Source organism: Myxocyprinus asiaticus, chromosome 25 (assembly GCF_019703515.2).
Source record: "Myxocyprinus asiaticus isolate MX2 ecotype Aquarium Trade chromosome 25, UBuf_Myxa_2, whole genome shotgun sequence".
NCBI classification, from domain to species: Eukaryota; Metazoa; Chordata; class Actinopteri; order Cypriniformes; family Catostomidae; genus Myxocyprinus; species Myxocyprinus asiaticus.
In genome coordinates this window covers 45,666,224-45,681,242 of record NC_059368.1, presented here as the reverse complement: position 1 = coordinate 45,681,242, position 15,019 = coordinate 45,666,224, and the positions used below count along the sequence as shown (strand labels likewise).

General features: G+C 43.4%; 1 protein-coding gene across 1 annotated transcript in view; it reads right to left on the bottom strand.

The window, feature by feature from the left end:
- Positions 1–3,289: 3,289 nt before the first annotated feature.
- The window catches only part of tmem200a (transmembrane protein 200A), a 31,369-nt gene continuing 19,639 nt past the window's right edge, over positions 3,290–15,019 (bottom strand). Inside the window, exon 2 of the mRNA XM_051655305.1 lies at positions 3,290–5,272. Within this exon, the coding sequence (XP_051511265.1) occupies positions 3,764–5,254 (1,491 nt within the window). The 5' untranslated portion in view covers positions 5,255–5,272 and the 3' untranslated portion in view covers positions 3,290–3,763. The remainder of the gene's footprint in view (positions 5,273–15,019) is intronic.

The window sequence follows — 15,019 nt, the reverse complement described above, 5'->3', positions numbered from 1 at the left end:
GATGAGTCTGCATACTGAAGGGAGGTTGAACAGCTGGCTGTCTGGTGCAGTCAAAACAACCTTGAGCTGAACACGCTCAAAATGGTAGAGATCATTGAGGACTATAGGAGAAACACCCCAACACTGACCCCCCTCACCATTTTTAACAGCACTGTGGCAGCAGTGGAGTCATTCAGGTTCCTGGGCACTACCATCTCACAGGACCTGAAGTGGGAGACCCACATTGACTCCACTGTGAAAAGGCCCAGCAGAGGTTGTACTTCCTTTGCCAGCTGAGGCAATTCAACCTGCCACAGGCGCTGCTGATTCAGTTTTACTCAGCAGTCATTGAGTCTGTCCTCTGCACTTCAATAACTGTCTGGTTTGGTTCACCTATGATATCAGACATCAGAAGACTACAAAGGACAGTTTGGACTGCTGAGAGGATTATTGGTTGCCCCCTGCCCCCCCTTCAAGAACGATACACTTTCAGAGTGAGGAAAAAGGCTGGAAAATCACTCTGGACCCCACTCACCCTGCCCACTACCTTTTTGAACTGTTGCCTTCTGGCCGATGCTTCAGAGCTCTGAGCACCAGAAGCGTCAGGCACAGGAACAGTTTTTTCCCTCAGGCTATCCGTCTCATGGGGTTAAATTGCCCCATTGAGCAATAACTATGTGCAATACACAGTTTAGTCTTTTTTATATTTATCCAACACTTCCAACCTCTTCTGCCATTTCATTCCTCTGAGAAAACAAAAAAAACAAAAAAACATTTGCACTGTACATAACAGATTGTATTAGATTTGCACTACCCATGTGTATGTGTGTATGTATGTATGTGTGTGTCTGTACGTATGTGTATAATTAGTTGTATTTTTTATTATTATCTATGTCTTGCTGCTGTTTTTGTATTGTTTTTGTATTGTTGTATACTGGAAGCTCCTGTCACCAAGACAAATTCCTTGTATGTGTAAGCATACTTGGCAGTAAAGCTGATTCTGATTCTGATTGTCCATTTGGAAGACCCATTTGCGACCGAGCTTTAACTTCATGGCTGATGTCTTGAGATGTTGCTTCAATATATCCACATAATTTTCCTTCCTCATGTTGCCATCTATTTTGTGAAGTGCACCAGTCGCTCCTGTAGCAAAGCACCCCCACAACATGATGCTGCCACCCCCATGCTTCACGGTTGGGATGGTGTTCTTCGGCTTGCAAGCCTCACCATTTTTTCCTCCAAACAATGGTCATTATGGCCAAACAGTTAAATTTTTGGACATTTCTCCAAAAAAGTAAAATCTTTGTCGCCATGTACACTTGCAAACTGTAGTCTGGCTTTTTTATGGCAGTTTTGGAGCAGTGGCTTCTTCCTTGCTGAGCAGCCTTTGAGGTTATGTCAATATAGGACTCTTTTACTGTGGATATAGATACTTGTCTACCTGTTTCCTCTTCTTCACAAGGTCCTTTGCTGTTGTTCTGGGATTGATTTGCACTTTTCGCACCAAACTACGTTCATTTCTAGGAGACAGAATGTGTCTCCTTCCTGAACAGTATGATGGCTGCGTGGTCCCATGGTGTTTATACTTGCGTATTATTGTTTGTACAGATGAACGTGGTACCTTAAGGCATTCGGAAATTGCTCCCAAGGATGAACCAGAGAACATGGCTGATTTCTTTAGATTTTCTCATGATGTCAAGCAAAGAGGCACTGAGTTTGAAAGTAGGCCTTAAAATACATCCACACCTCCAGTTGACTCCAATTGCCTAAAGGCTTGACATCATTTTCTGGAATTTTCCAAGATGCTTAAAGGCACATTTAACTTAGTGTATGTAAACTTCTGACCCACTGGAATTGTGATATAGTCAGTTAAAAGTGAAACAATCTGTCTGTAAACAATTGTTGGAAAAATTACTTGTGTCATGCACAAAGTTGATGTCCTAAACGACTTGCCAAAACTATAGTTTGCTAATATGAAGTCTGTGGAGTGGTTAAAAAATTAGGTTTAATGACTTCAACCTAAGTGTATGAAAACTTCTGACTTCAACTGTTTATTTAATCATCTTAGTTTTAATAATACATATGAAAAGTCAATGCTTGCAGAACAAAATAAATAATTAGCATGGAAAGCATTAGATGAGCTCTAGTTTGACGGTTCTTATGATTGTGAAATCTGTGAAATAAACTTGCTGTCACAGTTGTTCCCAATATATTTGAATGCAGACTTATAACATCTACTGTTTGATTTCAAGAGCTCATCACAAAGTGTCATATTATTCAACACACTCTCAAGGTAAAATCGTAAGGATTCGTACAACTTCTCTAAATGTGGCTAATTCGTATGATATTGTACGACTGCACTTGTTTGAATTCGTACAACTTTCACTACAGCCAGTGACATCACTAGACATTGTTTCCATCTAATATGCGACAATTACTTGGTTCTGTCACACACAACAGCTTCCTGTCATGTTTACACACTGTACTGATCTGTTAGGTTTAGATAAGGGGTTTTGGTAAGGGCATAATATTAATAAGCATGTCCTTAACACCTCGTGCGCAGAACTCGCACTAACTTCCACATTAGACATCCGGGCATTTGCATGTGATGAAATCATACAAATTTATACAACAAAATTGCACAAAATCATATGAAATAGCCAACTCGTAAAATATGTATGAAATTTCATGAGATCAGGTTGTATTATTGGCATCCCTAATAGCTTATATGTGGACGTTGTTGTAACTCGATATGAACGGCTGTATCATGGAGATTATTACCATACTGCACTAGCTGCACTATGGAGCGTTTTTTTTAAAATTATTATTATTTCCATGGAAACATTATGAAGTGAATTGTCAGTCACATCCTGACTGGTAATATTCGTCCAGATGGATCTTCTCTGACTGGGAGCAGAATTTGGCAGCACTTTCCATAATACTCCAAAACTATCCCAGCTAAACATATGGAGCTGCTCAGTTCTCACCAGACACTTTTACTTTCAGTGGGGCTTGTGTTCTATTACCTTTGGAAAACAATTAAGTATAATAAAAGAAGGAATTTAGAGCTAATAATGTAATGTTGCATGTGATAAACTAGACCAAAACATTAAACAGTCAATATGAGACAGAGTTAAAAGGAAAAAGCAGAAAAATATTATTTTTTTTTAATGATTACAATGATCTAATATGATAATGATCTAATGATATAATAAGAAAGAAGAATTGAAATTCTTGAATTTAATCTGAATTATTAAACAGTGTTTAACAAAGTTGGGAATAAAAACAGAGCAGGACAACATTATCTGGAAAGGTTATCTTTATTCTGAGAAACTGATAAATTATACATTGATAAGTTCTCTTCAAAAATAGCAGTGTGTGTTTTAAACAATGAATTATTTAAAGCCCCCATAGTAAAATAACTAACATCTCTGGTACAACACACAGACTGCACTCAAAACAGACAATAGGTCATGTCTGAACAGTAACAAAGACAATACAAACACATTTTAACAGGTTTAATCAACCTTTTGGTTATTGAATCACTTGCTGTTTACCCACACTTTTATTTATCATTACCGGTCTCTTTTTGTATTTCCTGCACAATGACAGTTTGCTAATCTGCTAACTGCCTGAGCTTTCTGTTCAAAGATTGTTATTGTTATTTAAAAACAGGAAGTACTCTATCCTGTATTGCAACCAGATCTTGAAAACCAAAAGCCATTGTGTGAACATATATGTATGCCTTATGTGTGGCTATTGCAGCCTTGAAACTAATTCGATTTTAAAATTTGGTCTCTGAGGTGCCTCTTCTCAGACTACTGCTTATAAACTCATCATGCTCAAAGCTCAAGTTATTGTGAGACCTGGAGATCATGAGAAGTTTCTCCTTTTTAGTGTAGTCCTTCTTTACGGCCATTGGGGGCACTATTAGCCTGTCCATTGGGTCCTCTTTGTTCTCCAGTTTAGTGTACCCTTTACTATTACTGCGGTCCAGTCTAGGCCAGCTAGGGTGTTTCCTTTGTTCAGGCTGGACAGTCAGCATTGTGGGCCCTCTCTCTAAATCCAGAGATTTGGAATGTGCTGACAACATGTGGAGGGAGTTATTGGAACCAAAGTCTTTACGAGCAGCTCCAGGTGACAGGAACCTACTGCTGGTGGATCCAGCAGGCAGTGAGGAATGGGAAGTTGTGGAGATAGGGGATTCTGTAGCCGAGTTGCTCCGGAGCAGCTGAGCACCAGGAGGTTTGAAAGCTTTGGCAATGACAGGAACAGGGACTGTTAAAGATTCCACTGAAGGAGGTCTGGAGTGATCCCTGTTCTGTTCCAAGTCCTCCATGATGCTATCAATTTCAGGCTCATCGATGACACAGTTGTTGAGTTTGATGACAGGCAACGTGAAGGCGCTGATGGAGGAGGAAACGATGGACCGCGTTTGACATTTCTTCAGTGCACCACTCTTACCCTCCCACTGACGACGGCTCTCAGACTGGAACCCAAAGAATGATTCAGTTCGGTCCTTGTAGGTAGGTGACAACAGGCTTAATCCACCTTTTGCCTCGCTCATTAGACCCTCCTCGTCTTCAGAGCTGGTCCTGTGGGAGAATCGGAGGTCACCGTCCAGACCAGAGAAGGACATTAACGTGTTAGCTGCGAGCCGCGAGGCAAAATGACTGTCCTGACCGAAGGAACGGATCTCTGAGTCCACAAAGGGACCCACGTAGGCCCCATTCGTACATTTCTGCTCCTTAATCCGCATGCTGTGAATGTCTATGACGGTCGAGTACAGGTCCCTCATGTGTATAATCTTGGTCTCACGGTCTCTGTTCTCATGAAGGATGGCATTGGCGCAGATAAAGATGAAAATCCCAATTCCCATGGTGAAAGGACCCAACATTTTCATCTTCTCCGAATGCAGGTGTTGCTCAAAGAATTGTGCCATGGAGCCCATCTGCCCTTGCCCAACCTTTGTATCATTCATGGAGAGCTTGCTTTCTGGTGCCTTCTGGTGGTCCTTGTGAGGCCAGTATCCTAGAACAGCCATCGCAATACCTGCCATGAGGATCAGCACTCCCAAAACCAGAAAAAACCCTGAAGCGGAATACAGTCTGATCTTCCCCCTCACCACCACCACATCAGCTCGAGGTTTACGCTTAGCATTTTTCTTCTCAGATGCAGGGGTGGGGCTCTGGATTGGCAGATGATACTGAGAGCGAGTGGAGTCTTGTCTTTTTAATGCTGCGAGCCCTGTGATCACCCCTCCCGTTGCAATCATTGCTACGGCAAAACAAGCCTGCAAAACAAACGAACAAACATACAAACAAACAAACATATAAGCAATCTGGAGGCTTCAGCCATGTTTCAAGACTCTTTTCTTTGATTTCTCTATCAATCCTACTGTAGGAGTTAGGGGTATATTAACCTAAGGGGGAAAAACTTGGGAAACTTCCCAAATTGTTTCATACTAATAGGAAGTTTGCCAGCAAATTTAGCTTCTACACTGGTCCGTGTTGAACGGTATAAGATTAGTTGTTGTGAACCTTTTAAATGTGCTTTTACATCTCAGCATTATGTTTTTTACCTATTCTCACTTTGTACAAAGTCATGATAGTTGCTTAATTATCAAGTAAATGAGCGAAACATACTTTATCAGTATTGCAATGGAACACAAAACATAGACCAGGGTTCAGGAACCTATGGCTCGTGAGCCACAAGAAGCTCTTTGTTAAAAATCGAGTGGCTCGTCTGGTGTCTCACCATTCACCAACACACAATCGTTTAAAACTTTCTAGAGATAATTTTCCTGCAGAAAGTGTGGGTACGATTGCAAAGCTTGAAGTCAATGACACTGTTTTGATTTCCTTTCTCCCAAATTTGTCATACAGCCTACTCCTGGTGAACAAGGTTTGAAATGAACACCCGGCAAATGCAGATTTTTTTTGCAGAGTATTTTGCTGATGTACCAGCCACTGTGGAAGGCAACCTGTAAGACTTCTCGGAGTGATATATTATATATATTATATATTATATTATATATAAGAAATTAGACACAAAGATGCATGTTTGACAAAACGTGTTATTTCAGTGAATATTTTTGCTTTATTGATTTTATTGAAGCTTAAACAAAAGACATTCCTAAATTCAAACTGAACTTTAAATGAAATTAAAAAGAAATTTAAATAACAAAGTGATTAAAAAATCGTATTTAACCACCTCCCCAAATCCAAATATTTACCATCTCCAACGGCTCCATTTGCCATCATGCAAGCATCCGTCAATGACAACAGATGGAAAATTACTAATAGCCCACAAATTAAGAACAAAAGACAATTATAAATGTAAAGATAATTATAATAATCATCATAATAAATAAGCCTAATAAATTCCCTTGTGTTCCAAAATAATGCTGCCATGCGTTTTGGTAATACAGTTAATGCTGCCTAAAGAAAAGAAAATAGAACGTGAACGTGTCTTGTATTACTTTATGATTTAATCACTTTCGTCTTTGTTTCTTTAATACAAAGATATATATTACTGAACCTTCAGAGTTGCGTTCACAATGTGTAAGAGCGAACTGCTCCATGGAAATAAAGCGAACTAAACTCACAGCACCTCACGAGATGATCGGAGATCATTTGCAGCATTCTCATAGACTGCATTATTCTTGCAAACAGTTTTTAGATGAATGAAACCGTGAAAAAGAGTGAAAACTCTTTACGTGCGCTTGTTCCACGAGACAGACTGGTGTTGCACACCTCTGAACAAACAGCGAATCAGACACAAGCAACGACGGCTTTTCTTTTGACTGTTCTTAAAAATATAATAAAGTGTGTTTCTTCAAGCGTGTCTTTGTGACTAAAAGCATTTCTTGTCATGTGTCACTCCGAGACGTCTTACAGGTCACCTACCTGTTGCGGGTAGATGAGCAAAATTACTCGCGCATGAAATACCTGCATTTGAACGAGGAGCTCGCAAACTGGATATCACGATATTTTAAAGGCAATTATCCTTAAAATATTTTTTACATATCGCCCAACCCAAAAGGGAAGTAAAATTTTTCATAAACAATTGTAAAATTAAGTAATTTTATGGAGACCCGCACAAACACATGTACTCAATTCCATATTGCAGCATGTTACCTATTCATTTTTGCATATTTTGTTTTTGAGTAGTCTATGGGCAATATAAGCATTTTATTTTATTTAAAAACGTTGTTTTTGAAAATAGTAAATTATTCGTTTGTGCTATGGCTCTTTCGGAAAAAAAATGCATCAATCAAAAATGAAAAAATTGGCTCCTTAGTGAAAAAAGGTCCCCAACCCCTGACGTAGACCAACAGGGCCTCTCACTGTGTTGCTCCCTCTGCCTCTGTAAATGCTAGTTTCAAATGAACGATTAAATTACCCTCAGAAATTTTTATTCTATAAATAAAACACTGAAGCATTAGCCAAGAATAACTGCCCGTGGACAAGACACAGTCTGGCAATGTGATTTTGGCATCCAAAGGGCAGCCAAGTATGTGAGGACAACAAAGAACAATATTCAAATCCAGCATGGTAATTCTATTTGCAAATCTACGAAAGACATTAAATATCAATTTACCAAGATGGCTAATTGCCAATCTCATAACAAACACACTGTCATTTCTCATATGCCTTCACAAGTCTGACATTAGGATAGAGTGGGTGAACTGAGATGTTTATATCCCTCTTTGTCCTTTTAGTGTGTATTCTCTGGGACCTCAATGTAAATATCTATTATCACAAATTAAAATATTGGTTGAGAAGAGCCACTATGTAGAAAAAGACACAAATCCCCTGTTGTAAAAGTACAGTATACAAAGACAGTGATTGTGATTACATGCACAATCTTATACTGATAATGTTTAATGAGCCAACAATATGTAAGTATAATTATTTAGTATATATTATTACAATATGTAATCATGTAAACCACTAAATCTGTGCTCTTTTGACAGAGAAAGTCATAAACATAGACTTTTGCTTGTTACCCTGATTTCTCTTTGCATTTAAATGCATTTATTAGTGTTCTTTCAGTTTATTCAATGTGTGGAGAAAAACTTTTTTGCATTGTCGGTTCATTGATTTGAATGTAAATCCTTGAAATTTGGTAGTTATCCATTTTTTAAGTACTTGTAAATGCACTCATTGACATTCCAGTACATTACTTTTTGACTTGCTGCACTCATGTTTAGAGAAGCATTTAGTTATTATAAAAAGGATAGTTCAGACTAAAGTCTGAATGGATGAGGTGCATATAAAGCTGTTGTGAAATTGTGTATATCTATATATACATATACAGTATGTGTATATATATATATATATATATATATATATATATATATATATATATATATACATGAAGTTGAAGTCAGAAGTTTACATACACTTAGGTTGAAGTCATTCCCGGGAAGCAAACAGGTCTACCTGTGCTCGACCGAATTGACTCCAAATCAGCTTGACCACCTGAGGGTGGAGTCTCCACTCTCCCCTGAGGGTAACCTGACGTGACAGCACGTCCACTGCGGTGTTGAGGTCGCCTGGGATGTGAGTGGCTTGAAGCGACTTGAGGTCCTGCTGACTCCAGAGGAGGAGACGGTGGGCGAGTTGTGACATGCAACAGGAGCGTAGACCACCTTGATGGTTGATGTATGCTACCGTCGCTGTGTTGTCCATCCGGACCAACACGTGCTTGCCCTGGATCAATGGCCGGAACCTCCGCAGGGCGAGCAGTACTGCCAACAACTCTAGGCAGTTGATGTGCCAATGCAGCCGCGGGCCAGTCCAGGAGCCGGCGGCTGTGTGCCCATTGCATACGGCACCCCAGCCCATCTTGGAGGCGTCTGTTGCAACCATGACACGCCTGGAGACCTGCTCTAGGGGAACCCCTGCCCGTAGAAATTAAAGGTCGGTCCAAGGACTGAAGAGGCGGTGACAGATTGCCGTGATGGCCACGCGATGTGTCCCAAGGCGCCATGCCCATCTCGGGACTCGAGTCTGAAGCCAGTGTTAAAGCGGTCTCATACGCATCAACCCGACCGGTGTGACCACCGCTGAGGATTCCATATGCCCCAGGAGCCTCTGAAAAAGTTTCAATGGAACCTCTGTCCTCTGTCTGAATGCCTTCAGCCAGTTCTGCACCGACTGTGTGCGCTCGTTCGTGAGGCACGCTGTCATCAAGACTGAGTCCAACTCCAAACCGAGAAAAGAGATGCTCTGAACCGGGGAGAGCTTGCTCTTTTCCCAGTTGACCCAAAGCCCCAGTTGGCTGAGGTGCTGGAGCACGAGGTCCCTGTGTGTGCACAGCAACTCTCAAGAGTGAGCTAGGATTAGCCAGTTATTGAGATAGTTGAGGATGCGGACGCCCACTTCCTCTGCGACCTTCGTGAAGACGTGAGGGGACAAGGACAGGCCGAAGGGGAGGACCTTGTACTGGTACGCCTGGCCTTCAAAGGCAAACCGCAGGAAGGGTCTGTATCGAGGTAAGACCAAGACGTGGCAATACGCGTTCTTCAGGTCTACCGCCACAAACCAATTTTGATGCAGGACGCTCGTTAGAGTGCATTTTTGCATCAGCATCTTGGACGGGAGTCTGTGCAAAGCCCGGTTCAGTACTCGCAGGTCCAGAATTGGTCGGAACCCACTGCCTTTCTTCTGTACGATGAAGTAAGGGCTGTAGAACCCTTTCTTCATCTCAGCTGGAGGGACAGGCTCTATCGCGCCCTTGCGCAGAAGGGTAGCGATCTCCGCACGCAAGCCCCATGGCCGTGCTTAGTCCAGGGACATCGAAGCACTAACCTGGCTCCTGCCGTCCACCATAAGATTGGCCGAGGAGGGGGAGGAGGAATCTCGTCCCCGTAGTCCACTGGAACCAATCCCATGTGGGCGTGTTTGTGCCAGAGCTGGGCGCACAGGGGCGGGGGGTCCGCCGCTGGAGCACCATACCTGCCAAAATGAGACGGTGGACGGTGGTCATGACGACGGCAGTGCGCATCGAATATGTGACCCAGGAGACGAGGGAACCATTCTTTTGTCAGGCTTATGGGTGCCGCAGCGTCATGGGCATGCAGCGACAAAAGATTCTCCTCCCGGCCCTTCACCGGGGGATGGAGTGGTCTGTCGATCAGCCCCAGAGAAGTGGGTCTCCTCGCCCCTGGGTCACCCGTCTCGGGGGCGCTTCGAAGCCTTCCTCAGGTTCTTTGTGGCCGGCCTCGAGACGGGTGGCGTCTGCTTCCTGCGGAGGGCTCCATGCTGGAGCCAGGCCACGGGGGTGGGCTGTGGTGGAGTCGGTGTTGTTGCTGCAGGAGGACGCCCTTGGCAACGAGTAGACAGGGTGCGGGGTCTTAAGCCACGCCGGGGCAGGATATGTTGTAAGGCCTAAGTCTGCTTCTTCACCGCTGAGAACTGCTGGGCAAAGTCCTCGACGGCATTGCCAAACAGGCCAACCTGGGAAATGGGGGTGTCAAGCGGTGTCTTTCCCATCTCGACCAAGTTGAGCCAAAGATGGCGCTACTGGACCTCCAGGGTGGACTTTGCCTGCCCGAGAGACTGTGCCGTCACCTTCATCACCCGGAGAGCGAGGTCGGTCGCCGAGCGCAGTTCCTGCATCAATCCTGGGTCAGAACTACACTCGTGTGGTTCTTTTAGTGCCTTGGCTTGGTGTACTTGCAGGAGAGCCATGGTGTGCAGGGTGGAGGCGGCTTGTCCAGCAGCACCGCAGGCCACAGTCATCAGGGACAACGTAAACCTACAGGCCCTGGACGGGAGCCTCGGGCGCCCGCGCCAGGTGGCAGCACTCTGTGGACACAAGTGCACCGCGAGCGCCTTATCCACCTGGGGGATCACCGAATACCCCCTGGCCGCTCCACCATTGAGGGTAGTGAGAGCAGGGGAGCTGAAAGACCGGGACCGGCAGTAAAAGGTGCCTCCCACGATCTTGTCATCTCCTCATGCACTTCCGGGAAAAAAGGAACGGGGGCAGGGCGTGGCTGTGGGCGGCGCCCCGAGCCCAGGAACCAATTGTCGAGCCACGAGGGTTCAGGGGAGAGTGGAGGGTTCCACTCTAGCCCACATTGGTGTGAGACTGGGCGACCGTTCCTGAAGGAGGAAGCCCAGCCGAAGCCTCTGCGTCAGACTAGATGTGCCCGCTCTCCGATGCTGCGCTCGATAACTCATCGTCTTCCCGAGCTCCGAACGAGAAGTCGAACTCGCACTGAGACGAGCCAGCAGTCTTGTGCGAGAGCCCGATCGGGGCAAGTGTGCATGCTGGGGAATGGGAGGTCTGTGGGGGGATACGAAAGCAAGCCGCAACCGCAACGTTGCGTGGTCATGTTCTCGCAATGAGGATATGACTCACTCACGTAAGACATGTAAGGCAGCAATCGTGGCCGTCAAAGCGGGGAGATAATGACCGCAACCAGGAATAACACATAAACGGAAATGCATCTTTAAAAAGACATTCTGTGTGTGTGCCTCTCTTTTTGTGAATGAAAATATACTCTTTTAGAATATACTCTCTTATTTTCGCTCTGCCGAAGCACCCAGGGCCGTTCTCTGCACTCCACGGGTGCAGAGGGAGAGAAGCCGCTGAAATGCGCCGTAAATCCAACAGTTTTGAGGTGCATCTTTGGAGGGAATTGAATTCAGTGCACTGAATACAACCGCTCGGCTCCGAAGAGAAAATCTGTGGCGAGTGGTTGCATACCAGCTCCTTTTATACCCGTATGTCCAGGGGAGTGGCATGCAAATTATCTCCAAGGTTATCTCAGAATCAAGAGAATTATTTTGCTCAGTCGACAGTTTAGGAAGTTCTAATGGTTCCACAAAGTTTCTAATATCTACATCAGTAGACGAAGATGTGGAACTATAAAGATCAAGATAGAATTCTTTAAAAGCATTATTAATATCTATGGCCGAGGTAAATATTTCACCACCAGCAGATTTCCCTGAGGGAATGGTAGAAAAAGACTCACTCTGTTTTATATATCTAGCCAGAAGCTTCCCTGCTTTGTCCCCCGACTCAAAGTAGGACTGTCTTGCCCTGAATAGCCAAAACTCCACCTTCCGCAACAAAATAATATTGTATCTGTATTTCAATCAGGTCAATTCTCTAAGGCGATCAGACGACATTCAGCGCTTCAGCTCTGCCTCGGCACTTTTAATATTCCCTTCCAATTCCATGAGTTCTTGAGCTTTGGATGTTTTGGTGAATGCGGCATACTGTATGATCTGGCCCCTAAGAATTGCCTTAAGTGCCTCATAAGCCATGCCCACAGAGGATACAAAAGACCAGTTGGTCTCCATATAGACATTGATTTCAGCCTTTAACGTGTTGGAATTCAGGATTTTACGAAAGGGATACATTAAAGCGCCAACAATATGATTTCTTTTTCTCCATATGTGGCAACACCTCTAAACTCACCAAGGTGTGATCTGAGACTAAGATGTTTCCAATTGAGCAATCAACAACAGATGAAATGAGGGACTTAGATATATATACAAAAAAAATCTATTCTAGAGTAAATCTTATGGACAGATGAAAAAAATGTATAGTCCCTACCAGATGGGTTCAAAAGTCTCCAGATTTTACACATCCTGTGAAGCGTCAGTGTTGCTCTAGGGGTCTTGCACACTTTTGCTTCACTATGATCAAGGACTGAATCCATCAAAAGATTAAAGTCTCCTCCCAATATTATATCATGAGGGGTGCCAGCGGCATGCAACATCCCTTCAAGATCTATAAAAAAAAGCCCTGACCATCAACGTTAGGTGCATAAATATTAGCCAAAATAAGACTTTGCCCCTGAATTTCAGCTAAAACAATAATGACACTCCCTAATTTATCTTTAATCTGTTTGAGACATTTGAATTGTAGATGTTTAATTATCAGCGTAATGACTCCCCTGCTCTTACTTGAGCCAGCACTAAAGAAAGCATGCCCACCCCATATCCTCCCAAATTTTTCAGCTTCCTGCAGAGAAAGATGCATTTCTTGAAGAAATATTTCTTACGCCAGAAAAATAACCTACCTTCTTTTTATGGGGTACCCCAACCCATTCACATTCCATGTGGAGAGAGGCAATCCACTCATATTCAAACTCAAACAGTCCATGCACGCCTACGAGAACCCCCGCGACAACTTTGCCGGAATAAACACAAAGAATGTGTAGATTCATCCATAAAACTGTCCTGAAGGTGTGTTACTCTACAAAATAAACTCCAGCCGCTAGGCGGAACCAGCACAAAAGGAGCACGCATAATCCTCAAACAGTCAAGCAAATGTTCAGTGAGCCGGTACGCTCGGCTGCAACGTGAGTACAACAAGATGACTTACTCACTCCACTGACTTTGCAAGAAATACTCCACAAAATAAACTCCAGCCGCTAGGAGGAACCAGCACAAGAAGAGCGCGCAGATACCCCAAACAGTCAAGCGGACGTTCAGTGAGCCTGTCCACTCGACTGCAACATGAGTGCAACAAGATGACCTACTCACTCCATTGACTTTAGGAAGGACATCAATTGCTGTGGGCATGTGAATGTTTTACGGCCATCCTTAGCATCTATTCTCAATTTGGTCGGGAATATCAGTGCAAAAGTGAACCTCCGTTGATGTAAAAGTTTCTTGCATTCCTTGAATCGATCACATTTCTCTCTTGTAGAATTCGCAAAGTCTGGGGACAAGAAAATACTGTGGTTTTTCCAAGAAAGCCTTCCTTTACTCGAGATCTTTATCGGATGATCTCAGAAATTTGGCCAGAATTGATCAGGGCCTGTCTCCCTCCGTGGATCTCCGAGAAGGAACCCTGTGAGCTCGCTCGATTTTCAGCTTATGGCCTGTTATGACAAGCAGATTCGGAAGAAGCCCATCCAGGAATTTCACCATATCCTGACCTCCTTCAGCCTCAGGAATTCCGACAATACGGACGTTATTCCGCCAGCTACGGTTCTCCATGTCCTCCAACTTCTCCCAGACACGCTCCAAATCCAACTTGGTCACTAGCAGATAATTCCCTCTCCGATGACTCCCGATAATCAATCCGTTTCTCGACATCCCCCACTCTTGTAACAACCTCAGTGAACTTTGCCTCCATGGCAGTGAACGATCGACGTATCACAGCAAGATCCTCCAAGTCAGCAACGACCTTCGTCAGCATTGCCAACACGTTCCGCATTTCCCGCACCTCTCCGACTAAATCGACTCCCAGTCTCACGGCCTGCTAGGGGGTGTCAGCTTGAGCACGTAAGTGTCTTTTAATGTCTCCAGAGCCCGAGGATTTTGAATTCTTTGACATATTGTTCTCCTAGAACTGTTATGGAACAGTGTATCGAATCTCACTGGTTTGTCATTATAAGTGTTAAAACTAGCAAAGTGCACAGAGCTCGCCATTCACACGTCCGATCCTCGCATGGCGTCACGTGACTCGACATTTCACATTCTTAAAATAGTGATCCTAACTGACCTAAACAGGGAATGTTTTCTACAATTAAATGTCAGGAATTGTGAAAAACGGAGTTTAAATGTATTTGGCTAAGGTGTATGTAAACTTCTGACTTCAACTAATTAACTTTGCGGAGGAAGTGTTTATCCTGATTATTATTTTTAATAAATTAAATTGTTTATTGAAGATTTGTGTCTTTTTGCTAACCCTCTTGCAATGTATGTCATTCTCTTAGCATCCATAAATGAAGCTGATTAAGTTTATAACTACTCTCAATTTTAAATTCTGCTATGAAAGTTAAGGGGCTAGGAACAATTTTATGTTAGGTGTTAATGGCTGTCATGATCTACCGACTACATGAATTACCGGCTATTGTGAATAAAAAGAAAAAACCTTCACCTTATCTAGGTTTTTCAAACCAACAAACTTGACATTTTATTATTGCCACATACAGCCTTTTCTGGAAAATTAATGCCTTTTTTTTGTGTTTAGAAGTTTGAACAGGATACAGAGAAATACCGGTAAATCAGCTCTGGCAATTTCCAGAAATGAGAAGTTGTAACATTTCAGGAAAAGTTTA